Raw genomic sequence first — 27,962 nt, 5'->3', positions numbered from 1 at the left:
AACAAAAACATCATAGTTTACAGTGGCACGTTAGTTTGCATTTCAGACCAATTATATTAAATATCTGTATAGATATTTAATATAATTATCATATTAAAAATTCATATAATGCTTATATGCATGTTACACACAGTATTCTGAATGCCTGTATAAAATCACCTTTAGATGCACTATTATACTAAGGAAAATGAAGCAAACAGTTTGACAAAGAAAGGTTATACTATAATTGAAATTTTTTTATTTAATAGGTGATCTTAATGTATTCACTAATATACCCATATTAGTGATTTTGAATTGGATAGTCATGATATTATCTATTCTGTGTAATTATCTTCAATGGTGCACTTCATAAACAAAATAAAAACATTCAAGCTATTGAAAAATCAATTAAAATTCTTGAAATAAAGTCCAAAATTTATAAAACTAAACATGGTTACAGAAACTCACTTGCTTAAGTCTGTAATGCCAAACTCTCTCAAAGATAACATCACAACCTCCCTTGATGTGGTCTCCTATAAATTAAGTTAATTTTTTTTAAAAAAATTCGCTTTAGACAGAAAAATATATTATACACATGCACGCATGCACACAGTAATGACTTTTTTTTATATAAAAATCCTCAAGGTTTTGAACCAAATAACTTATAAAGTGTAGAGTAAATGACAGAACAAAGTTTGTAAATCTGGAATTAAAAATAAAGAATTTTCACTTTTTTAGAAAAATTCAACATAAACAAAAAATCTTAAATCTGTAAATTACTCTGTGAATTCATCAAGTGCTACTGTTCTACCAATTGCAAGTTATATATTACCAAAAGAAACCATAGCTTCCTGGAGCAGCATGTGTTTAGCAGTCAAATTCATGTTACAATATGGGCAATTCATTGATAATCAAATCCTGTGATGCTCATCCTTTTGCTAGATGATCTGCATTTGAATATTATATCAATAATATCTGCATATTATTGGTTTTATTGTATTTATTTCTCCACTTCAGATGGAGAATGTTAAGGGTTATTACTATTAGTAGTGCTAAATCATGCAAGGAAGCAATCTTAAACAGCATCAGTAAAAAAAACTGCAAATATCCTCTATCTATTCATTCCCCTCTAATAATTTCTAATCCTTCCTTAAATTTATTTAAACTACCCACTTCCATTCCACAAAACCAGGTGGAAGTGTGTTCCAATAATCGATTATTCTTCCAGAAAGAAATTTTCTCACAGCTGCCCTGCAGCCATCCATTTAGTTTCCTTTTTCTATCAGCATATAATTTCCTTTTTTTATCATCATACAGTTTACCATTTAAAGCCTTAAGACACTTCAATCAAATCTCCTTGCACGAGCCTAGTTTTTAGACATTGCAATTTGTAGAACTGAAGTCAGGACATCATGTCACTGTATAATTACCCAGAAGTCGGTTTTATTCTCAAATTCTCCATTACTCTGAGGGTGGTAATACCCATTCTAAAGGTAGTTGAGAAATTGCCATGTTATTTTGGGATTATTGTATGTTATTCCACAATTAATGCTACCCAAATGAAAAAAAACTTGTATTTTTCAATTTCAAACCTCAGCTACCACATCCTTCTACACCAATATACTTTCACTAACACTGTTAATAAATACTGAAAACAATAAAGAGTCCAGTAATGAACTTTGGGGTTGCACCAATAACATTAGTCCAAGAAGAACAGTGCCCACTAATAACCACTCTTCTGTCACCTGCAATTCAACCATCCATTTATCCATAGTAGTAACCTGTCCCTAATGCCACACTACTCCAATCTGTGTAGAAGTCATTCATGTAAAACAGTATCAAAAGCTTTGTTGAAATCTAAGTATATGATATCAAAATTGATTTCTACATTCAATTCATTTGTTATATCACAGTAGCTGACCATATTTATTTAACGAGATCTCCCCTTAACAGACAATATTGCAAATGCCATACACCTGAATTACTTCTTTAACCACTGACTATTATTTTCCCCTGGAACGTCTATAATTACTCTAGATCTAGCAGCATTACTGCAAAGTCATGCACTAATGCCCGTATTTGAAGGGTCAGACTAGAAAAATACTATAACAGGAATAATATTTTAAACTAATAAAAATAAAATTATAAACTGAATGAATAAACAAAAATGGTAAATATATCATGGAGATTGAAAGAAGCTTAGAGATCAGATGGAATGAAAGAAGACCATATTACAAATGTAAGGACACATGAAAAAAAAATTTTGGGATAACAAATAACCAATCAAGAGAAATGAGGTCAACTTAAGACAGAATGGACATATAGAAAGGACTGAGATCTCACTCACATCAGCTTTGATTTTTAGTATATTATTATAATTATGCTTTGCATTAATTTAGATTTATTATTTTATGCTTTTATTTTCATTAATAGTCAAACTAAATCTTGTTTATTTACCAGAACTCAAACAATGTAAAGTATTAAGATGCTCTAGCACATTAACAATATTTAGCCCATGCACATTCATGATATTTTTTACCTATAAGTGCTTGTGAACAATCTAACGCACATTCACTTACCAATTTACCAAAATAAGATGCATTTTTACTTTGACACGAACATTACTCAAAGGCATTTGAATGTATTAATATTGAAACACATTTAATAAAATTATTTTATGCCTATGTTTTCTATTAACCTTATCCAGCATTAATCTGTTACACTTTAATACAACTTCATCTTATAATTATTTTGAATTAACAATTAGTACATGCCCTTCTTGCATGTACAAATGAGAAGTAGCATTTTTCAGTTTTAATTGATCTGAACTTTAGCCAATATCAGCACTAATTATCCGAATTTTAATGAAAAATTTACAATATTCTAAGCAAAAGTTAAAAGAAAGATTTATCCGATGATTAAATATCTTAATTGTCATCTCTTAATCTTTAATCATGTTTAGAGATTTAAAACTATACATTGTTTCAGCTCTAGTAGATAAATAAGAATCAAAATTTGACTACTAATAAAAATAAAAGCATAAAATATTATTTAGATTCACTATAGAATCTAAACTAATAAAAATAAAAGCATAATTATAATATATTAAAAAATCAAAGTTAATTGTGCATATATAGTAGAACTTCAAAACTCCAGCACTTATCAACCATACAAGGTTGAGGGGAAATGGCTAGCAGACTAAAAAAGCACCACAGGTAATACCAGATTTATAGATTATGTTCAATTAATAATTTCCAAACATCACTTTCTTCTTTTTTTCTTAAGCTTTATAATTTTACGTTTCCTAGACTAAACTCATCGGTACTATGCATTTCCAACATATGAAATCATTGTTTTGCAAGAAAATCAATAATAGCTCACAGTATAGCATACTTAAAAACTAAATACATACAGCAACATGTATTTAGTTTTTAAGGAGATTCGACTGCCGAAATCATATCGCACTATTTATTTATACCATATATTAAAAAAAATCGTAATACCCATACAGTAGGCAGCATTCAAGCCCCTTTATTTCTTAGGCAAGCACATTACCCACTGGACTAATCAGGTAATAGGGGTTAACATTTTGGCTGAATGCTGGTGACTATCATTCTGTGGAGATCAGAGGGCTCAGTACTACTGTATTATCTAATAAAAATAACCAATTACCTCTGAAAACTGAGGTTCAAGTCCTGCATCAGGTCGGGTACCCATGGATTACCCATAGTGCAGGTTGGGTTGCGGGTCAAGTCTTCAGAAATTTTTCAGTTTGCAGATTGGGTGCAATTCCAGTTCTTTAACGTAAATAATTTAATAGAACACCATCAAAAATTAATAAATTAACCTATAAAGTAACTATTTTTATTAGTTTTTCTAAATAACATTACTAAATTATGAGGGGTGTGTGTGGTTTCAATTACACAATGCTGCTTACTCCACTAGTGAGATCTTGTATACATTCAAAAAGATATTTATTAATTTTCTAGATTTAATTTTTTTTTTCTCCTTTTTTTAACCCTCACCTCAATATCACTTTGCTAAACTTGTCTAGACTACTAGACTTGTAGACATCCTGTTTCAATTTCTAAATTATCTCAGTTTGTTGTAAGGTTTAAGGCGCATCAGCAACTTAGACCATACTGCACTGTACATAATGTCTGAAAATTGTGTGTTCTGTGGTTGATTTCTTATTGGCTGGACAAAAAAAAAAAAAAAAACAATTTCAGGAGGAGAAAAACCATGCTACCCTTGGCTGAGACCGAATAATTCAAGTATGGTGTTCAAAGGTCCCACAGAAATTCCAATTGTTATTGACGAGATTTGAACTCAGGTCTTTTCCACCCAGTGTGGGGAGAACAGCAATCATCCAACAGTGCTACCCACGAGGGCTCTGAATATGACGCTGTTGTTATATTACATTGCTTCTTATTATTAACTTTAAACTCAGTGCTTCAGAATTAGAAATCAAATCAACAATAAAATTGTTGGTCAAGCCAGCTAAATGAGAATTTATATTCAAACACTTAACACATCTATTCTCTTATTTAAATTAGGTCCGATGGATTTTCCATTGCACAAGTTTACAGATGGGATTGGATGTGCTACTTACCATTCCCTTGCCCAAGTGATTCTCTATAAGAAAGTAAGCGAAATAACCATAAACCTTCATTTAATAAAGAATATTGGGGTGGAGATAATTGAACCAGCAGTGAATACAATGTCTATAAACTCCAAATGCATATAAACCTAATAAAACAAGATTTCAGCAATAAAAAATATGAAACTATTATTTGCACTAAAGTTATAAATTTATAACTAAAATGAAAAACTTCAAAAACTGAACTCCAATAAATAAAATGTATCTTCTATGCGTACTCATAAATAAGTACTCATAAAGGGGAAATTCAGAAAGGAGAATTCATTTTTAGTGGTTGACACTAAATATAAACGACTTACAGCAGCATACATGAAAATATCACCTTCTACACTAGTTTATGTTTCAACATTTTTAACAGTACTTCATACTAAACTGTAATGAAATTACACAATACTCCTTTACAAATCAAGGAAATCAAAACCTATAACATTCAAAATATGTGACACTGTTCTTATTCTTGTTTCCAATGAAGCTCTGATTATTGATATTAAAAAAAGTTCAAAGATGCAAGAAAGATAAGATAAGTTTTGGCTGAATCAATTAAAAAAGAAAAACTGTCTATTTATAAGGTGTTTTTCTTTTTAATTGCTAATAAAATAGGAGAGATATGGGTTTTAACCCATATCCCTCCTATTTTACCCTCCTCACTGTCCGAAGATAATGATCCAGTTGCCTCTTAAATTATGCACAGGCCAATTACAGTTCAAGTAATGTTCCTTCATGCCGTAACACTACTATTCACATACTCATGAATAGGGCATGGTCACATTCTGAATCAGAAACAAAAATATACAATGAAATAAGTCAGAACAGTCCTCCAGAAATGTGACTGTCCCAAACAATAGTTAAATTAAGGCGTTGTTCTTAACCCAGAAACACACGAATGCAGATTTTTTGTAATAATTTATATTCACTGTCCCCATGCTGCAAATGTTACAGTTGATAAAGACAACATGTAGATGCCAAAAGCTACAGTCCTTTTAGATTTTATGATTTTACTCCATTATATTTTTAACTGGCTATATTTTAAACATTTTACAGATATTTTATTGCACGTTTAATTGAAATATTTGGATTTTTTGTGTATTTTTAATATTAAATAAGTATATCTTGAAACCTGGTAATCAAGAATTATTCCCACCTCTAGAATTATGAGAGGACATGCGTCATGCCACAAAACAGTCTCAATATGAGGACAGGATATATTTGAGATCCACTGCTTCACATGGCTTCCTCCATATATTTGTGAATACATCAGTGCAAAACAATGTTCTATAATTCATGTTGTAACATTACACACCCCTGGTGCTTCATAAAACATTGCAATTTTTCCCAACACCACTAAATGGATTTATCTATTCCACTCATACACGAGATTCTTTCAGATTGCTTTCATCTGCACAGATGCACCGTCTGCAGCTTCCTGGATGCTGCAGTAACATAAAGTGTATTTAGTGTCAAACGGCACCAGGGGGTTTCCCCATCTCCGCATTGCTTTCATTGTAGGTGCACCAATTCACTGGGAAGGCCAAAGATTTAAAAGTGGATGAGTATTGTATGAGTGTAGTGTTGTGTATCATTGTTCTTCTGGCCATTTAGCTGCTAGACTCCTGCTGGAGCCCAATGTTGCCCACACTGCAGTAGTGGAATTTAGTTCCATACACGAGGTTTTTGTTGTTGTTTATTGGCGCACTGACAACGGAGATAATAGTGCGCAAGTTCATTTGTTATAGTATGTTCTCTATATATAAATTTTGTTCGAATGTAAGAAGGTTAAATATTTCTGTGGTATTATATTATTATTTACAGCAGATGGTATACGTTGATTGTTTGTATAAATCTAAAAATATATGATAAATGTTCCTTGTTACCCAAAAGATCTTTAAGGGTAATGTTTTGGTTTCCTTTATATAATGATGAAAAAATCTGTTGTCGATCATTTTCATATGTTGGGCATTCTATCAGTATATGTTTAACTGTTTGGATAGTATTACATGCTTGGCATCTTGAGGGTTCTTCCACATGAAGTAGATAACCATTTGTGAAATGTGTATGTCCTATCTGCAATTTGGTCAGAATAACTTCTTCTCCCCTTGATTTCCTTATGCTCGTTTTCCAGTGCTCAACTTTTGGTTTCTTTCATATAATTTATTCCATGTTTGTTTTTTCCAGAGTTCTTGCCATTGGGTTAGACAAAGATTTTTTATGATTGGCCTGTAGTCCTTATGTGGAACTGTGAAAGATTGTTCCTGAACGTTAGTGGTTGATTCTGCTATTCTGTCCGCTTCTTCATTTCCTTTTATCCCTTTGTGTCCAGGTATCCAGCAGAAACGTATCTCTTGTTTTTTTCTTTGTGAAGGCTGTGAAAGTACTGGATGGGTTAACGTGTTTGTGTTTTGTATGGCTTGGATTACATTTAATGAATCAGAGTATATTACTGTTCTCAAGTGGTAGGTGGTTCTGAAATGCTCCAGGGCTATCTGAACTTCTACTAATTCTGCAGTGTAGACACTACATTCTTTTGGGAGTTGGCGTGACATTGTAATGTCTGGGAATACTGCTAATGCTCCTATATGGTTCTCTGATTTTGATCCGTCGGTATATACTGGTATGTGACTGGAATATTGCATTCCATGTACTGCATGCAGTTGTTGAAAACTGATGTCGGGTAAAGTATTTTTTATTACAGTTTTGTGTGAAGAGTTCATAAGCTGTGGGATGATTTATCCATGGTGAAATTATATGTCCTTCTAGATTTGCAACATTATCTATTTTGAGACCTTGTGTTATCAGTAGCTCTTGTAGACTGATGCCTAGAGGCTGGTTTGCACTTTTGCAGTTCCTATACATGTTTTCCCATTTTTGTGAAAATAAAGGTGTCCAAGTCGGATGTTCTCTTATGGGTCTTACCTGTAAGCATACAGTTGTTGTTGTTATTTGGTTTTTAGGAGCATTAGCAACTAAGGCCATATTGCTCTGGGATATGCGGTGGTCATTCCTTGACCTTTCCGCATCCTCCGTATTTTGTGGTGACAGGCTCGAACCCCGGTTTAATCAAGAAGCGTGTGCTATGCACTGCTGCTCCTTCCCACCTGGCTACGGAGGCAACAAAGCATACAGCAGTGCCAACTATTGTCTCCTCAGGAACAGTGGTGGTGGTTCATTAACCTCCACTGTTCCTACATACAGTATAGAGACTGTATGTAGGGGATGTGCATAAAGCACCTGTTGCTATTTGTATAGCACTATGGTGAATCAGATCTAACGATTTGAGGGCGCTCTTCTTTGCTGATGCATAAACCGGTGCTCCATAATCAATTTCGCCCTTACTAGTGCTTTGTTAAGGTTGAGGAGGGTATAACGCCTATGTAAAGGTATGTAAAGCCTGGTAGCTTCCAAGATAAGTTCTTTGAATGCTTCCCATTTTGAATTTGCTGTTGGTAACATCATCAGTTGGTCCCACTGTATAGAATTTAAATACTGTCTCAGGCCATCGTAGTCGCCTTTACGAAAGCAATAACCCTTCCCTTTACCCCTAATGGTAGCTACCTCTGAGTAAATCCCACTTCAGCACACTGTGATCACTGCCACCTAGTGGTTCATTTATCTGCAGATTCTTAATGCATGAAGAATCACTACTGATAATCAAATCAAGAGTATTACTCCCTCTAGTTGCCTCCCGAACATGCTGATGTAGAAAACAATCATCCAATAAATCCACAAAAGCTTTGTTAGTGTGTGAGTGACAAGCCTCCAAATTCCAGTCAATATCTGGGAAATTAAAATTCCCCATTATAAGACTCCCTGATTTACTGGCCCACTCTATTTCCCTGTACAGTTTCTTAATATACTCATCAGAGTCATTAGGCCTATAACACACTCCTACTCTCAATTTTGATCTCCCAATGCTTATGTCACACCAAACTGACTCGACACTGCACTGTCCAGCGATGTCGACTGGCTTCACTTCCTTGGATTTTATGTGTTTCTTAATTAATAGCATAACCCCTCCTCCCTTCCTATCCTGTTTATCCTTTCTGTAGACGTTGTACTCCCCAAATTCTGGTTCTGCACTTCTTATATCTGTGCGACACCACATCTCTGAAATCCCAACAATATCTGCCTTTGGTGTTTTGAGCTATACCTCAAATTCATCAAATTTATTGACTAAACTCCTAGCATTGGTGTACACAAAAGTATACATGCACCTGTTTCTATTCTTAGCTACCCTAACACAACCCATGTGTTTACCTGTACCGCAATGACTCCCAGCAGTCTCTGAAATATCCTGCATCTTGTTTTTCAGGCTTCTGCTCATTCCAATAGAAGCAGTGCAAGAATCTCTTTCACCTCTGCCAGTGGCTACTGTTATTCTATTAGTCTTTGTCTCCCCCCAAGCTAGCAGTTTTCCGACCCACCTAACACTGCCTCGATAGCATCAGCAAATATTCTTGCAGCCTTTCTATTTAAGTGTATCCCATCCGTGTAGAAGCAGTCTCTCCTGTTAACAGTACAGTCCAGGCTGAAAAAGTTGGTATTTCTAGTTGGTATCAACTTCCCATCCTTACGCATGAACATTTTTTTCACAGCTACCACTCCCTGTGGTTTTAGTTCTGTACATATTTCCTCCTCAGTAACCTCAAGGAGGTCCCGCTCAGAGATGACACCTCTCGATGAGTTTAGTGTTCTGTGTGGTGTCACCGTTATCGGTATGCCTCCGATCGATGTTGAACAGAGTAGCTGCTGAGTGTCTCGCTTTTTTGTTTTAATTACGAGCTCTCCAGAATGAAGCTGCTGAACTGATTTAGGGGAACCTGCTAACCCCTCTAAACCCTTCTGTATAAAGAAGGGCGACATTTTCCCAGTGGGTTTCTCAGTTTGGGAATGGATAATCAAAAATCTTGGTTGGGAAATGATAGTTCTTCAGTTCGTGCCCTCTTTGCTACATTGGCTTTGTCTCTTTCATCGGTTTCATTTTCAGTTAGGGATTCATAATAAATTATAATTTATTATAATAAAGAATAAATTATTTTATCGGGATTCATAGAGTTTTTGTATTGATTCAGTGCCTGGGCTCCCCACTCACCGCAGAGCTCAAGGGGATGCCCACTACTTGGCAAACAGTAAATACACAGGAGTGGGATACCAGGGCTACCCAGACACCATACCTGCACTGTCGCCAGCCTGAAACCTGTCCCTCGGACCATGAGGGCAGGGGCATTGCATTAGCATGGCTGACCCTCGCAGGTGAACCTACTAGCCAACTGATCCTAGATGGGCCTTCCAGGACCACCCATCTTGTTGAAGCAGGGGCCAAAATGGTGGTGGTGTCGATGTTTATCGGCACAAGGGCAACTTAGGCCAAAATGTGCCTAATCTGGTATTTGGATAGATGCTGAAGAATTATTTATTTGATTTTAGAAATATTCATACAGTCTGGTTTGTTTAAGATAAGTAAAAAGCTCGGTCAGTTTAGCATTGTTTCCCAACAGGTGGGTTAGTGATAAGGGTTCTTGCATTTGCGACAGAGAGCGGAAAGTATGATTTCTGATGTGAGAATGAATTGAGCAGTCTAAGAGAATATGCCGGACTGTAAGTTGTGATGAACAATGCACGCATATTGGAGGATCATCACGCATGAGCAGGAACAGGTGGGTCAGGTGTGTGTGTGTGTCCTATGTGTAGTCTTGCCAGTATTACTTCCTCATGCCTGTTTCACCTGTAACTGGAGTTCCATAGTTGTGGTTCACGTTTAATTTCAAACAATTTATATGGGTCTTCCAAATGTTTAACTACTGGTCTCTACAGATACGTCGGATATGTGTTAGTAAATCTATATAGGGTACTTGGTAAGATGGAGGTGCGGTACTGTTTGGATGCCTGGTCTGCTGTTTCGTTACCTACGATGCCAGCATGCCCTGGAATACAACAGAAGCTTAGAGTATGATTGCTACTCCGTAAATGATTTAGACCAGACCGTATTTCTTTTACTATGGGATGTGGAGTTGAGAATACAGTAAACCCTGCTATTCGCGGTATCTGTATTCGCGGTGTTGGGTATTTGCGGTCGCTGATTTAATATAAAATGAAACCTTAAAAAATGTGAATTTTAAAGCGCCGTGAAAATTTTCCGCCATAAAAAAACATGGGTGTGGCTAAAATTATCTTCATCGGTCAAAACAGCGCTCGGTGGGTGGGAGAGAGGGGTCACAAAATCGCGAGCGCTAATCCTTGTTCAATATGTGTTATGCTCTTGTCATGGAAGGTTTCGTCGTTTGCTTTTAATTTATATGCTTATAAATTGAATAAATTTATCAATTTATATGCTACAAAAGTGATAAATCTACCATTTTGCAGTGTAAAACAGACTTTTTCGAGTGTGTTAGTGGAAGAAAGTGACTTTATTGTGGACAAGTTATTTCTAACTTGTACAAAAATATGGCTACGAATAACAAGGGAAATGTGAAAAGATCAAAGAAGGTGATGACATTAGCAAATAAAATTGAGTTATTAGATAAAATTTATAATGGTGAAAGTGCCTCCTCAGTGGTAAAACATTATAAAATCAATGAGTCGATGATACGATCAATCAAGAAATCGGAAGAAAAAATCTGATGTAGTGTCAGTGAAAACGTGCTAATTGCTTCAAAAATTTGCTCTAACTCGTGATGTTAAATTAGAAAAAATGGAAAAGGCTTTAAATCTGTGGATAGTAGACCGAACTCAAAATAAAATTCCATTAAGTCAATAAGTTCACTTATCATTCGTGTAAAGGCAAAACTCCTTTATCAACACTTTAGCGAAACTGGTGTTAGCGCTGGCGGGATAAGTTTTTTAGCTAGCAAAGATGCTGGTTTGAAAGATTTGTTTGAAATTTCTAATAAATATTACATTTAATATTAAATTGTTTCTTATTTTCATTTCGATGCCATATGCTGGCATTTCACTATGTACTTTCTGTATACATAGTCATATTATGAAGGTACATATAATACATACATAGACAAAATTTGGAACGGAACCCCTTTATTACTATGGGAGCCATAACTCAGTATTCGCGTTTTTGGTATTTGCGGCATTTCTCAGGAACGTAACCCCCACGAATAGCGGGGGTTTATTGTATATTACTTATTGCGGACAGAGCACTCATGGAGTCTGTATATATTAAACTACTAGTGTTGAGATGGATATTGATATTCTCAATAGCTAGCTGGATTGCATACAGTTCTGCAGTATAGCTGCTGCATTCAGTCGGGAGAGATACAGACACTGTGAAGGAGGACAAAAAAAACTGCTGCAGCACCTACAGCGCCATCTGATTTTGAGCCATCAGGATATATTATGCAGCTCTGCGCATTGCTATAAGCATGCTCTTCGTGCAGTTGTTTGATGTTACAGTTTTCCAGGGACTTTTCCCCCATTGTTGAAAATATGTGTCACAATATGGTAGGTTTGTGGACCAGGGTGGATCAGGTATTTTAGTTTCTTTGAGCGTGTTTTCAAAATGTATATTCTAGCAGCGAATCAACTCTTGTAATCTAACACCAGTGGGTCTGTTTTCTGTGGGCTTATTGTTATAAAATGTTATCCATTCAGGATTGAAGAGTAGTGGTTGATTGGGATGATCTGGAAGGGTTTTAAGTCTGGCTGCGTAGGTGAGTAGTAACACTTTCCTCCTGAGGTGGAGTGGAGGTTTGTTTGCCTCTATACAGAGACTTAGAACCGGGGAAGTTCGGATGGCCCCAAAAGCAGTGCAAAGAGCACTTTGTTGTATGGTATTTAGTCTTGTAAGCACACTTTTCCTGGCTCAGTCGTAGACGATTGTACCATAGTCTAGACGCGACCTGATACATACAAGTGCAGAAGAGTGTATCTATCTGCATCCCGTGCTATGGCAGAGATAGCTCTAAGTATACTGGGTTTTTCCAAACAGATGGTTCTAAGATAACTTATATGCATGGAAAAATTTAGTTTCACATCTGGTGTTAAACCTATAAAGCAGATATTGTTGGCAAAAGGGATTGGATGATTTCTTAATTTAAGTTCTGGTTCAGGATGTAGTTTGCATTTTTTAAAGAAATGGATCGCAATCCTCTTTTGTTCTGATAGACGATAACCGTTTTGTTGAGTTCGTGTCCAGCTTATTTATGGAAAGTTGTAGCTGTCTCTCAATGGTATTAATGTTTGATGAATGGTATGATATGGCAAGATCGCCGGCATACGTATATCTCTACAGTTCTAGGAATATTCTGTGTCATGGTGTTTAGGCTAATTGCAAAGAGGTTAGCACTAAGTATGGACCCTTGGGGCACCCCTTCTTCCTGGATAAAACATTCTGACAGTATATTCTGGTGACGAACTCGAAACGTTCTGTGCTTAAGAAAATTCTGAATGAATTGTGGTAAGTGTCCTATCAATTCCATAGAATACAGCTCTTGAAGAATGCCATACCTCAATGTGGCATCAAAAGCTTTTTTGATGTCTAGACTGATCATCATTAGCGTTGCATTTCAGCTCTTATCATAAGATCCAAGCAGGATCTGTTTTGGCGGAAACTGTATTGGTTGCAATTTAACAGCATTTTACTTTCAAGGATCCACTTTAGTCTGCTGTGTATCATTTTTTCGAGTGTTTTACCGAGACAGCTGGTGAGAGAAATTGGTCAGTAGTTTTGCAGAACTGATTGATCCTTCCCCGATATAGGAAAAGGAAGAATTACTGTGTGATGCCATGAGGAAGGATAAACACATTCAAGGAAAATTCGATTACAGAATACTAGTAATAATTTTAAATGTGTGTTATTCAGTTGTTTGAGCATTATATAATAGATTCCGTCCGGTCCTGCTACACTGTTTTTTTGCTGATCTGGGTAGGGCTTGGCTTCTTGGAGTTCAGTTAAGTTGAAGGGCTGATTATAAGAAAGAGGTTGTGTGGTATTAAAATTTATTTTATATTTTTCTGCTGAGGTTTTAATTTTCAGGAATGAATTGTCATATGTAGCTGCTGCTGCTGCTGATATTTCACTAAAAGTTTCTCCAAGGAAATTGCCTATTTCTTTAGGGGAGGACAGTTCTTGTCCATTTCTAATCAGGATTGGGGCAGTAAATGGAATGTATTTTTTATTATTTAATTGTTGGATTTTTTTCCATATTATCCAACTCCTGGTATCCTTCGTGGTTGTACTGGCAAACTTTATCCAGCAGTCTTTTTTGCTTTTTTTCTTATTTGTCTTGCCCTTGCCTTTGTTTTTTTATATAAAATGAGGTTGGCTGTTGGGGGGGGGGGGACCTACGAAACTAATTCCGGGCTTTATTTTTCTCTCTTTTGGTACTCTTAGTCATCTGTATTGGCATGCATGCCTCTACGATTCCACTGAAGTATGTGCTGCATTACATGGTTTTTGGAGTTGTGTTTTGATCTGTGTTTTTTTGAGCAGTTTGTTTGTATTGTTCAATTTTATGTCTATTTTTTTTGGGAATGCCGGTCGCTCTGTATCCATATCTTCTTCTGCATGAAGATGTAATATAGTTTCACCTGTTTCAACTTTGTTGTCACCATCCATATGTATGGGGGATTTTTTCTTGCTCTGGGATATGATCCATTGATGCAGATTTGTCTGCTTTTTTAGTAGTTGCAGGTATATTGGGTGGAACGGAAATTGGAGTATTACTTTCTTGTTCTTGTAGACTTTGTTTGGCAGGTTGCGGCTTAGCATTTAGCAGGGATCTGGCCCAATCGGCAATTGAAGTGTTTGGAGGGACTGAGATGTCAGTCTGAGTAACAATAGAAACATTCTGTTGAGCTGCTAGTGCATATGTGCATTTTGGCATAAACTGCATGATGTGCTTTTTGCTTCCTGGTATGTTACCTTGTTTTCTCTTTTGTATTTCTGTACATTTTTTCCCACTTTCCACTTTTCGCAATTTTTTGAATATGATAGATGATGACCTTTGCAATTGGGGCAGGTGACAGTGATTACAGTACAGTCAGCTTGGGTGTGTTCTGCTGAACCACAATTTGGGCATATCATAGTGCCATGGCATGCTATCTGGGAGTGTCCATATTTCTGGCACTTGTAACACCTGATGGGATTCAGTATATATGGACGTATGCAACAATTTAGATACCCTGCTTTAATTGTTGTTGGTAAATTTGTGGTACTGAAAGTCAGTATTAGGTTCCGTGTAGGCATTAATTCCCCATCTTTCTTGATTAAAATTCTCTTTGCTTGTATGACTCTTTGATCAGCCAATTCTTGCACAATTTCTTCCCCTGAGATGTTAATGAGGTTCCACTCTGCTATAACTCCTTTGGAGGTATTCAGAGTGGCATGTGGTGTAATTTTCACTGGTATTCCACCAAAAGTGGTCAGTTTCATTAATCTTTCTGAATGATTTGGTTTTACTGTTTCTACCAGCAGATCTCCAGACTGTGGACATTTTACCATCTTTGGTGTTCCTGCAGCATTTTCCAAGCATTTCTGAGCCTTTCTCCTAATACATTCACAGGATAGTCCGACAGTGAATGTATTAGGAGAAAAGCTGGGTGGTTTTGTTGACATGGATCCCCCCCCCCCCTTTTTTGCCTTTTATTTTGATAATGGTCACGATCATGTTGGTCCATATCGGTAACTGATCTCAATGGATCAAGTGGAGGAAAAGTTTCTTTCTCCATTTTATACTCCTTTTGGCCCTGAGGGTTGGTTTTACCACTCAGGTTACTGGCCCTGCCACGGGGAGGCAGGAGTAATGCCACGAGTGGCCAAGCAGTTGTTAGGTTAGTTGGATTAGTAACTCTAATAAGAATAAAAGGAAAGTTGTCTTTTCTTTCCTGACTTAACTTCCTACTTGTAAGATGAAGTCTACAATGATTTTTGAAAGAACTTAAGAGAAAGTAACTGGAAACTTAAACAGAAGAGTGATTCCTTTAAAGGAGAATGCTTTAGATCGTTTTATAGAGCTCTGAAATCGCTTGGCCATGGAAACACTTGGCACCCGGGGCCTGGCCAAAATGGTGTATTGAAGCTGGACCCCTTGACAACCAGGATCCCCCTTTCCAAATTACCATGGGTTGCACGGCAAAAACACACCAGATTCCGTTTATGTTAGCCTGGAACCTAGGCTGTAGGTGTTGGATCCCAGTGATGCTAATCTGGAGGACCAGCAGTGTCACTGGGAAGTCCCCTCACCACGTATAGGTGCCCACATTGAGGGATCTTGATTTTGGAGAAAGGTAGAGACCAGTGAGAATGTAAACTGAACTGAGATTCATAGTACAAAGGGTACTAGGAAAGTATTGCAATATGACGCAACCATGAATCACAGGAATCTGCTTGTTGCTGCATGTTGAGACATGTTCATACGTGCATAATAGCCGCCGCGCCAAGTCGATGGGCTCAGTTATTCATTAGTAGTGAGAGTGTAAAGTGCTTGCGATGGCATCGTGGTCACGAAATGAGATAAGGACAGTTTTGTGGTATAATTTCGTGCGTGGTTTAACCATAGACCAGTGCTTAGAAGAAATGACTCTTGCACTAGATGATGATTGTCCACATCGTGCAACGATATTCAGGTGGTATAGAGAATTCCAAAGGGGAAATTTCACTCTGGAGGATTCTGAGAGGCCGGGAAGGCCACGAACGTCAGTTACGGAGGAAAACGTTACTGCTGTGAGGAAAATGCTTGATGAAAACAGGCGAGTGACCTATCAACAGATAGAGGATACTTTGGGCCTAAATGCACCAGCAATTCGTTCGATTCTGCAAGATCCTTTGCACGTGAAGATACTTTGTTCTCTCTGGGTGCCGCATCAACTGACTGAAGAGCAGATGACACGACGTGTGACTTGGTGCCGGGAGATGTTAAAAAAGTTTGATAAGGGACAATCTCGGTATGTGAACAACATCGTGACAGGTGACGAGACTTGGCTGTACTATTACGATCTGCCAACCAAGGCTCAAAACAAAGTTTGGGTCTTTGATGATGACGACACACCCGTAATTGTCAGAAAATCCCGATCTGTAAAGAAGAAAATGATAGCTGTATTTTTCAAATCGAGTGGAATTGTGGAACGTGTCGTTTTGGACACGCAGAAGACAGTCACAGCTAAGTGGTATACTGAACAATGCCTGCCTAAAGTCATTGGATCTATGAAGAACCTGCGGCCAAAGTCAAGAATGGACACCTGGTACCTCCATCACGATAATGCTGCAGCTCACCGTGCCAAAGCCTGCACCGAATATTTGACCACGACAGGACTGAAACTTCTCGAGCACCCTCCCTACAGTCCAGACCTTGCTCCCTGCGATTTTGCACTGTTCCCGCATGTGAAAATGAAGCTAAAAGGGAGGCGGTTTTCCAGTGATGAGGACCTTCTATGGGCTTGGGACAATGAGTGTGCTTTACTCCCTAGTGAAACTTGGCAGAACTGGTTTAAAGATTGGTTTCGGAGGATGGAGAGGTGTATTGAATGTAGAGGAAATTACTTTGAAAAAATTAAATAAACAAAGCTGTATTGCAAACCTTTCCTAGTACCCTTTGTATAACTGTTTCCAAAGATGTTTGCAGTTGGAGGCATTTACATGGAATTCAGGAGCCAATTAAAATAGCCATTCCACCATGTGCTCCACTGGAAGGAAATCAGTCTTGTTTGTAGATACCGTGACGGTTCACTGCTATGTTTACTGTGGAGTTAGGTTTGTTTCTTGAAGGCAGACACCTATCGAATGATATTTGTCAATCAAGCCACGAATATCGTCACTGTTACTGCGGAAACCTTGACAATTCCATTGTATTATTCATGCATCATATTGGTTTCAAATTTGTATCTGTCTTTTTGCGAATGGTGGTCTGCTTATTTCTTTCAGGCCTTTTCTCTTTTTGGGGGAAAATTGAAAGTATCCATCTCTTCCTCAGCATATATCTCTAAGATTGGTTCCTCTAAGACTTCTTTTTCATGTGTGTCCATGTGATCATGGACAGAAGATTTGTCTCCTGTATCTATATCTTTAGCATGTGTGGATAGTTGTGAAGAGGAAGACGTGTCTGGAGGAACTGTAGCTGGTGTGTTGATGGCTTGACTGGAAGTTGACTTTGAGAATGAGTTTAGTGACGGAGTCAAAACCGAGTGAGCCCAATCAGATATAGAGATGTTGGGAGGAATTGTAATGTTGGTTTGAACCGCAGTGATAGCAGTGGTAATAGCGGATATCTATTTGTGTTGTTGGACAGTTGCTACATATGAGTGTGTTCCTGTGATTAGTGATATTTGTTTCTTTGCTTCAAGATACATAACTTTATGCTCAGTTTTGTACTTTTGAATCATTTTCTTTCTTTTCCATGTTTCACAGTCTTTGGAAAAAAGCGGAGTGATTGCCTTTACAGTTTAGACATTAGAGATTGTGCAGAACATTCAGCATGGGCATGATCTTTAGACCCACATGACGCACCACATACTGCAGTCCCTCAACATACTGCCTGTGAATGCCCAAATTTCTGACATTTGTAGAATTTGATAGGGTTCGGTATATATGGTTGGACATGACAGTTCAAATATCCAGCCTTCACAGAAGTTGGTGGATTTGGCAAATTAAATGTTAGTATTATGTTTTTAGTTGGAAGTAGGGAGCCATCCCTTTTAATTAGGATTCTCTTGGCCTGAATTACATTTTGGTCTGACAGTTCCTGTTTAATTTCTTTGTCATTTACATGTAGAAGGTTTCATTCAGTCATAACTCCTTTTGAATAGTTTAAGGTGGCACGAGGTGACACTTCTATGGGAGTTCCTACTAGTGTTTTTAATTTGAGTAATTTATCAGAGTGCTTGGTTCTACTGTTTCAACAAGAAAGTCACCTGATTTTAGTTGGTGAACCATTTTCGGTGAGCCAGCAGCATTCTCTAAACATTTCTAAACAACCAACTACCCAGCGGGTAATTGGTTGGTGGAACAGACTTCCATCCCTTGTTGTGGATGTTGATAGCCTAAATAAATTTAAGGCTCAGCTGGACAGGTATTTCGAACGAACGGAGGGGTGAAATGGAAGGGTGGTTTTTTTTTTTTTTTTTTTTGGCTGATGCTGCATAAGCTTGCTTTCTTGCATCATATGCCTCTACTAATGCTAATGCTAAATTTCTGGATAAGAAAAAGAGAGCTTGCTGACTGGCTGGTCAGTCAATGAACGGATTATAAGGAAGTGAGGCCAGATATTCTGGTCTGTATCCTTCTTTTGTTTTTTAGCATAGGAAGGGTTGTGATCTTCCTGCTCTCTAGAATGTGATGGGATATTCATCCCGTAAGAGTCAGTGTCGGGAGCAATATGATCCATATTGCTCCTTTCAGTCCATGGCAGATTAACTTATCTACCAAGGTTTCCGGCACCCACCACGGGGAGACAGGAGCAGTTCCTGGTGTGACCAAGCGAAAAGTAGTGGGTGTTAGTAATAAACTAGAAAAATAAAGAAAGGTGGCTTTCCTTTCTTGATACAGATACTTTTGCAACAAGAGCTGATTAAATAAATAGATTTATTAACAACAAGAACATAAGAGAACTATAATTCACTTTTGGGAAATCTCAGTGATAGCACAGAGAAATCGCTCAGTCACAATTGCCTGGCACTCAGGGCCAACAATCGTGGCATCTGCCAATCAGTGGCCAGTTAAGAACACGTAGAAGATCATGACGTCTTCCGGTGGCTCCCACCACTGGAAGATCCAAAAAGGCTCTTTGAGACCCCACACAAATTTCAGCAATTTTGTACTTTTCATCTATTCTGTTCACACAACTGAAACTCCCAACATTTATCAAAAAAATAGCATTTATTAATTTCTTGAAGGAAGATTCCAGAAATCTAATAATTATTGCACAAACAGGAAAATGCAGAATAAATGTACAAAATGCAACTTAGTTTATTCCTGAAACAAGTGGGAGTTGAAAAAGATTGCTATTGAGTTTTTAAAATCTGCAGATAAATGAACCACTAGGTGGCAGTGATCACAGTGTGTTGAAGTGGGATTTACTCAAGGAGGTAACTACCATCAGAGGTAAAGGGAAGGGTTTTTGTTTTCGTAAAAGCGACTATGATGGTCTGAGACAGTATTTAAATTCTATACAGTGGGACCAACTGATGATGTTACCAACAGCAAACTCAAAATGGGAAGCATTCAAGGAACTAATCTTGGAGGCTACCAGGCTTTACATACCAACTAAGAAATATTGTTCAAGGTTTAGGCCTAAATGGTTGTCAGATGAACTAATGAAACATGTGGCAGAGAAGAAAAATGCATGGGATACATACAAATTAATGGGTGACATGGAAGCCTATGAGAGATATAAGTTGGTCTGTAACCAAGTCACAAAGGAGATTAGGCAGGCAAAGGCAGACTACGAAAAATCCTTGGCAAAGGATGCAAAGAAAAACAGAAAAGAGTTCTTTACATATTTAAACTCAAGAAGGAAAGGGATGAATCAGATTGGTCCACTGGATATTGATGGTTCAACAGTTGAGGATCCTGCTCAGGTGGCTAACAATCTAAACGAGTATTTTGCATCTACATTCACGCATGAGGAGTTATTCAGGAAGGAGAATGATGTAGGTAAAGTAAACATTGGCAGTGAGCTGGATGATTTTGTAATAACTGAGAGGAAAGTGGAGGAGAGATTGTTGAGGATAAACATAAAAAAGGCACCTGGGGTGGATGGGATCTATCCAGTTATATTAAAGGAGGCAGCAAAGGAAGTAAGCAAACCCCTAGCCATAATTATGAGAGCTTCTTTGAACTCAGGGGAGGTACCCATAGACTGTAGATGTGCAAATGTAACCCCAATTCACAAAGGAGGATCAAAGGCTGACACAAGTAATTATAGAAACTGTTAGTTTAACTTCTGTTCCAGGTAAATTAATGGAGGCACTGGTTAAAGAAGCACTGCAGGATCATCTAGACAAGAATTCAGTTATAGCTCAGACGCAGCATGGTTTTGTTAAGGGCAGGTCTTGCCTGACCAATTTGATTGGATACTATGATGTAGTCACAAAAGAACTGGATGCAGGGAATAACTTTGATATTATATATTTGGATCTTAGAAAGGCTTTTGATACTGTTGCACATGGAAGACTGCTGCACAAACTGGAGCAGTGTGGCATTGGAGGCAAATTGCTGCTATGGATAAGGGGATGGTTGAGTGGCAGAAGACAGAGAGTGGTAATCAATGGACACTGCTCAACGTGGACTAATGTTATTAGTGGAGTTCCTCAGGGTTCAGTGTTGGGTCCGTTGTTGTTTTCGGTGTTTATGAATGATACTGATGATGGGATATCAAGTTTAATGTCCAAGTTTGCAGATGATACAAAGGTTGGCAGGGTTGTTAAGGACACTACTGACGCTATGCTGCTGCAACAGGATCTGGAAAGGTTGAACAGATGGGCTGAGAGGTGGCAAATGAAGTTTAACATTGACAAATGTAAAGTACTAGATATGGGAAACAGTAACCCCAGAGCAACATATCAACTCTGCGGTACTACACTGACAGTGGTGGAGAATGAAAAGGACCTGGGGGTAATTGTGCAGGCAGATATGAAGTTCTCTGAGCGGTGCAGATGGGCTGCAAGAGTAGCTCATGGTGTATTGTCAATGATATATAGGAATTTTTCTAGCAGGGATAAAGAGGTGATTATTCCCTTGTATAAGGCAATGGTTAGGCCACATCTTGAGTACTGTATACAGGTCTGGAGGCCTCATTTCAAGAAGGATGTAGAGCTGCTGGAACGGGTACAGAGAAGGGCAACAAGATTAGTGAATGGAACAAAGAGTTGCTCTTACGAAGAAAGGCTTAAGTTTTGCAAATTACAGAGTCTGGAGACTAGGCACCGGCGAGGTGATCTGATAGAGGTGTACAGTAAACCCTCGCTATTCGCGGGGGTTACGTTCCTGAGAAATGTCGCGAATACTGAAAACGCGAATACTGAGTTATGGCTCCCATAGTAATAAAGGGGTTCCGTTCCAAAGTATGAAATATATAAGAAAAACTAGTCTAAAATTTTGTCTATGTATATATTATATGTACCTTCATAATATGACTGTACATGACAGTACATAGTGAAATGCAAGCATATGGCATCGAAATGAAAATAAGAAACAATTTAATATTAAATGTAATATTTATTAGAAATTTCAAACAAATCTTTCAAACCAGTGCCTTTGCTAGCTAAAAAACTTATCCCGCCAGTTTCGCTAAAGTGTTGATAAAGAAGTTTTGCCTTTTCATGAATGATGAGCGAACTTAACGGAATTTTATTTTGAATTCGGTCTTCTATCCACAGATTTAAAGCTTTTCCATTTTTTTTTAATTTAACATCACGAGTTACAGAGCAAATTTTTGAAGCAATTAGCGCGGTTTCACGGACACTACGGCAGATTTTTTCTTCCGATTTCTTGATTGATCGTACTGTTGACTCATTGATTTTATAATGTTTTGCCACTGAGGAGACACTTTCACCATTAGAAATTTCGTCTAATAACTCAATTTTATTCGCTAGTGTCATCACCTTCTTTGATATTTTCACATTTCTCTTTTTATTCGTAGCCATATTTTTGTAGGGGTTAGAAAGAACTTGACCACAATAAAGTCACTTTCTTCCGTTAACGCACTCGAAAAAGTCTGTTTTACACTGCAAAACGGTAGAGTTATCATTTTTGTAAGCATATCAATTTATAAATTGATAAATTTATTCAATTTATAAACATATAAATTAAAATCAAACGACGAAACCTTCCATGACTAACACATACTGAACAAGGATTAGCGAGAAACATCCACGCTCCCGATTTTTTCACCCCTCACCCCCACCCACTGAGCGCTGTTTTGACCGGGAAAGATAATTTTAGCCACGCCCATGTTTTTTATGGCGGAAAAATATTCACGGCGTTTTAAAATTCACATTTTTTTAGGTTTCATTTTATATTAAATCGGCGATCGCGAATACGCGAAACCGCGAATACAGATACCGCGAATAGCGGGGGTTTACTGTATAAGGCTTTGAATGGTTTGAGCATGCTCAATGCCAATGGGATTCTTCATCTTGCTCAGAATAATCACCTCAGAGGGCATAAATTCAAATTGAGGAAGGACGGATGTCGGATAGATGTGCGGAAATTTGCCTTTGGCCAGCGGGTGGTTGGTTGGTGGAATCGACTTCCATCACTTGTTGTTGAAGTTGATAGCCTAAACAAATTTAAAGCTCAACTGGACAGGTATTTCGAACGAACGGAGGGGTGAAATGGGAGTGGGTGCGTTTGTTTTTTTTTTTTTTTTTTGGCTGATGCTGAATAAGCTTGCTTTCTTGCATCATATGCCTCTACTAATGCTAATGCTAAAATTGAGGAACTAATAGACCACATTGCAGAAACTATCCTAGTGTAACAATTGCACTCTGTGACTGTTTCAGAGTTGCTGATTCCACCAAGGTACTAAAATTCTTCCTACAGGTCTACTCTGCTGCAGAACCAATATATCGTAGGGGTGTTTTTTTTTTTAATTAATTTATTTTTATTTTATTATTATTATTATTTTTTTTTTTTTGCCTATAATGGCAGTTTTACAGATATCAGGAATATAGATTCTCTAATAAATTGGTAGGAATGTGTATGAAACAATGCTACTTCAATAAGATTAACAATGATCTAAGAGATATCTTACCTTATGAATTAAAAGATATTTACAAGTTTGATCAGACCTATACACCTTTAAAACATGTTCTGGAAAGTCAGCTCTGACATCATCATAACATCCAACCAGACAAGTAAGATCAGGATTACTATGACTATGATATAGACTTCCACCTGAAGATCGGTGAGGTGAAGATCCTTGCCCACAGTAGTTTCCTGAACCTCCACTACTGCTACTGTGAGCAGAGTAAAGGCTGTCATCTGAACTGTTAAGATGAGATTCACTGCACATGAAAAATAATTCAGTGATGTTATAAGATGGGTTTTATTTTTTTTATTTATTTAATTTTTTTTACTAGGTAAAATTGCTATTTCAATAAAAACAGATGACAAAAAAGCATTTTTTTTAGAATTCCAGTAAATTAATGCTATAAATTTTAGTTTTAAAAGATAATGCTATTCTGCATTGTTTTTCTTTATATTGTCTGGAAACACTACTAACCCTCCAGTGACAGAATTTCAGAATATGCTCATTATAGAAATGACTACATTATCCAGGAGTCAATCTAAAGTTATTAATATAATTTTAATGAAATATCATAATCAAGAAGGTGTATTGGTTATTCATTAAAAATCAAATGGCAAGCATCTTAGATATATGAACATCAAAAATATTGGCTGTCCAGATATCCAAAATGTTAAACTTTTAGAGCTTGCAGTTCAGCTCCTTGTTAGATAGCAAACTCAATTGGCATCTTTGTTCCAAGTGGCAAATAAATGCATCAAATCTAAATGAACAGCTAAGGTGTGTGTGTGTGTGTGTGTGTGTGTGTGTGTGTGTGTGTGTGTGTGTGTGTGTGTGTGTGTGTGTGTGTGTGTGTGTGTGTGTGTGTGTGTGTGTGTGCGCGCGCGCGCGCGAGCACACACGAACATGAGAGGGGGTGCACGTGAGCGAGCACACAGTAGAGGTCTGCCAAGGCCCTTCAAGCTGGCAACATACATAACGCTCAAACCTCGGCTGAGTTCATGCTTGAGATAAATTTTGGACTTCTTTTTGGTTGAAAACTGCAGATTAACTATAGAAAGTAATTATTTTATTGAATCTTTACTAATTTAAAAATCACAAACAATGTCACATACATGTTATATTTCATAGATGTCATCACAACAATAAAAAAAAAAAAAAAAACAGCAGTGAACCTACTAGTTGTGCTAAGCAAGAACAACTAGTACTGACATTAGAGCAGGCAAAGATGAAGCCGTATTATTTTTAAGTGCCAACACTGGCATGTCTCTATGAAAGAAAAAAAGTTCGTCCTGTCCCTGAGTTTGAATTAACTCACTGGAATAACACTCAGGACCAGGAGAAACTTTGGGGCTTTTTGTGATCAAAGTTAATAATTTTTGCTTTGAATTTTTGTAGTTGATTTAGTCAGTCTCAGGAAAACATTGCATGATTTCTCTCTTGTGGAAGGTCTGTTTTTTCTTCTCTCCAGTGAAAGGAGCAAAACTGATCAAACTACATCTTAATTTACATTCATATGATGCTGGTGCCTCACAGCATTAGTTGCCTTTGCATAAATTCAAAGCAACTCCAAACTGAATAGGACAAATACATATAGGGGGGTTGAATTCAAATGAGGTCTCGTGTCAAACAAAACAATTGGCTGGCTGGGTAAGGCACAACAGAAACTTTCACCCACACAGACCTCTAGATTGCAGGTTGAATTCCATGTTATGCAGACTGAAAACAGTCAGAGTGCCTACATCATGGAAGAGATAGGGACTGCCAAAGCTTTGATCTGGTGATTAAACATGAATTTCACCACTTCAAGCCTCCAATAAGCAAAGTGATGGTGGTACTGTGCCAGATGATGACAGTCATCTACCATCCAGTATTACCTGGTGACACAGAGAGAGAGGTGTCATTCCTCCATGTGATGTGGACGACGCACCTCAACTATTGCTTACACACCTGGGTGGTATCTCAAACAAACCAGGTGTAATGCTTCAGAATTTATGCTTTTGATTGTGTTTGGCATAAAGGTCATCTTATGGATTGCCTACTGTTTCTTTGAAATTGGGTATCTAGTTTTCTCTCCATGATGGTAAACGTGGATAATGGTAAACAGTTCTGTCTTTTAACTTCTCCACTAATGCTAGTGTTTCCTGAGGTTCAGTTCTTTCTTCCACTCATTTCCTCGTGTCATGTATAATTAATGACCTTTTTCCACTCACTAGAAATCCTATTCATAGTTCTGCTGATGACAGCACATTGCAATCCACTTTACAGTTTGAAAAACCTTTTCCTGCACAATCAGCTTCACCTTCTCAAATATCTATCACCAATTCCAGATAATTTTCCAATGGGGCAAAGATAGTTAGCTATAATAACTTACCAAAAATAAATTAGTTAATATCAATCCTTCTGTATCTCAGCCCTGTAATATTCACAAAAAAGGAATCTAATGCTCCTATGCTTATCTTCAATGACACTCAGATTTCTAGATAAGATCACATACCTCTATAAGGGATTATGCTGACGTCTAGTCTCTCCTGACATAAGAACATCACAAATATTTCTACCTCTACATCAAAAAAAACTGGGTTTTCATTTTTGCTCCTGGCATTACTTTACTTTTCTTCCAAACAGCTACTCAGTCTATACAAATCTTAAATCACCTTACCATGGAATACTGTTCCCACATGTGAGGTGGTGCCCCCAAAATCTCTCTCTCTCAAACTCCTTGACTTCATTCAAAAAAGGGCAGTCAGGTTAATTAATAACCCATCTCTTACAAAGTCTCCCCAGTCTCTTTTTCACAGGCATTCAGTTTTTGCTGCATTCCTTTTATATAATTACTTCTGTGGGTACTGTTCTTCTGAATCAACATCTATAATTCCTCAGCTCTCTTCCAAACCAGTCTGATGACTTGTTGCAAGCGGTTATAATTCATTCCTTGTTCAACTCCAAAGTCACAGAAGTAATATTTTATTTTCCTCATTTATCCTTTCTACTTCTGTTTTTTGGGGAACCTTGTCATTATTCCCCGAAAGTTACCTTTCACAGAAATTCATGTCTGATATCATCAAATATTTTCTGTCTTCTCAGCGATGCATGGTACTATAGCTTTTAATAGCTTTCGTGTTTAGAGTTTTCATAAAAAAAAAAAGTTCCTTATGTGTTCAATTAATACCTATCTAATTAAGTGATGAGTGACAAACAAACTGTCATGAATGCGTAATCTTAAGGAAAAGAGATGATGAACCAAGGCTGCCACTGGAACTAGTTTGGAAATCTGCAGATTAATGGATTAAAATTAATGTTAGTCATATAATTTTTCTGTTTTTCAATCAGAAGTAGTTCTTCCAAACACCTCTTGGCTGCTCATTTAGATCAAATATATTTATTCATTGTTTCAACCCAAAGTTGCTAATAGAAGCTAAGCTACCTACTATCTGATTTAAGTCCAGCTTTAACTGTGCCCCAATCGGAAACTGCTGCAACCACCCATCTCTTCTGTACATCTCTTCTAACAATTTATTGTAATCCTTAAATTTATGCAAATTATGCAACTTCCATAAAACCAGTAGATGATTGCTCTAACAGTCCTCTCTGGTCAGAGCAAATTTTCACATCTCCCCTTCTTGGTATAGATAATGTCATTTTTAAAGGTGGAAAAAAATCAAGCCTGTCACTGTGAATAAATGGAACAAGCTGAATCAAGGCGGCAGGAGAGAAATATAAAATGCAGTAAAATGTTTTGTTATTCAACAATTACAAGGAAGGGAGGAATTGTTCAAATTTCAATTGCCCAAAAAATAAAGTTTTATGATAGCTTTAAAAGAATTATTTAGTAATGAAGACTCCCTTTCATTAAAAATGTAATGTTATGTTAGCTTGATGAAGGATACATCTCTGCAACCTGGGCTCAAAGTGGCTTATTGTAGCAGCATATTGACAAGCAGCTTATGTCAAATTTAAACAAAATTAAATCAAATCAAAACAAGCCCTAAGTTCCACATTGAACTTCCAGTACACTGATAAAATTTAATTTACAATAAACACATAATAAAAAATGACAAAATACAGTTGCTGACTGCTGCTCTACAGAAACATATCGGGAACCTAGCTTTTTAAAAAAAAAATCTAAACTCATAACAGTAAAAGGTCACATCTCCTTGTTGGCTGGAACTTCTTGTAATAATGGAAAGCTGTGTGAATGTCTAATTAGTTAAAAAGTATTGTCTTCTAAGAGAAATGGACTGTTGAACTATAGAATTGCTGTTAACTTTGTTGAAGCCTAATTGTAAACCTAGTAATTGTATGATCCATTCAGTCGTTTGCTACTAGATTTGTATGGTTGGTTATGCTGGGATCTGAGGTCCTGATGAGTTTTTTTTTTTTTTTTTTTTTTTTTGTCCAATGTTATCTGCTAGAAGGGCACACTCTTCTCCTTGGATGTGTTGGTGAATGCACATGGGGGAGGGGGGCTCTAGACATGCATTATTGGCATCACATGCATTATTGGCATGAGGTATTGCTCAAAACATCAAAGGCAGATATTGTTGGGATATCAGAGACTTGGTGTCACACAGATATAAGGAATGCAGAACTGGAATTTGGGGAGTACAACGTCTACAGAAAAGAGAGACTGGATA

The 27,962-nt window shown here is 37.3% G+C and overlaps 1 protein-coding gene across 2 annotated transcripts in view; it reads right to left on the bottom strand.

The window, feature by feature from the left end:
* Positions 1–27,962, bottom strand: part of LOC150081655 (rap guanine nucleotide exchange factor 2-like) — a 900,618-nt gene that overhangs the window by 198,784 nt on the left and 673,872 nt on the right. For both annotated transcript variants that reach the window (XM_090380578.1, XM_090380579.1), the window contains exons 13-14: positions 23,332–23,584; positions 448–512 (exon numbers count right to left, since the gene is read on the bottom strand). In XM_090380578.1, the coding sequence (XP_090236704.1) occupies positions 448–512; positions 23,332–23,584 (318 nt within the window). The remainder of the gene's footprint in view (positions 1–447; positions 513–23,331; positions 23,585–27,962) is intronic.

Source organism: Mastigoproctus giganteus, chromosome 8 (genome assembly GCF_048544385.1).
Source record: "Mastigoproctus giganteus isolate SK-2022 chromosome 8, ASM4854438v1, whole genome shotgun sequence".
Classification (NCBI taxonomy): Eukaryota; Metazoa; Arthropoda; class Arachnida; order Uropygi; family Thelyphonidae; genus Mastigoproctus; species Mastigoproctus giganteus.
The sequence above is the reverse complement of the archived record's forward strand: the minus strand, read 5'-3'. Positions and strand labels throughout refer to the sequence as shown.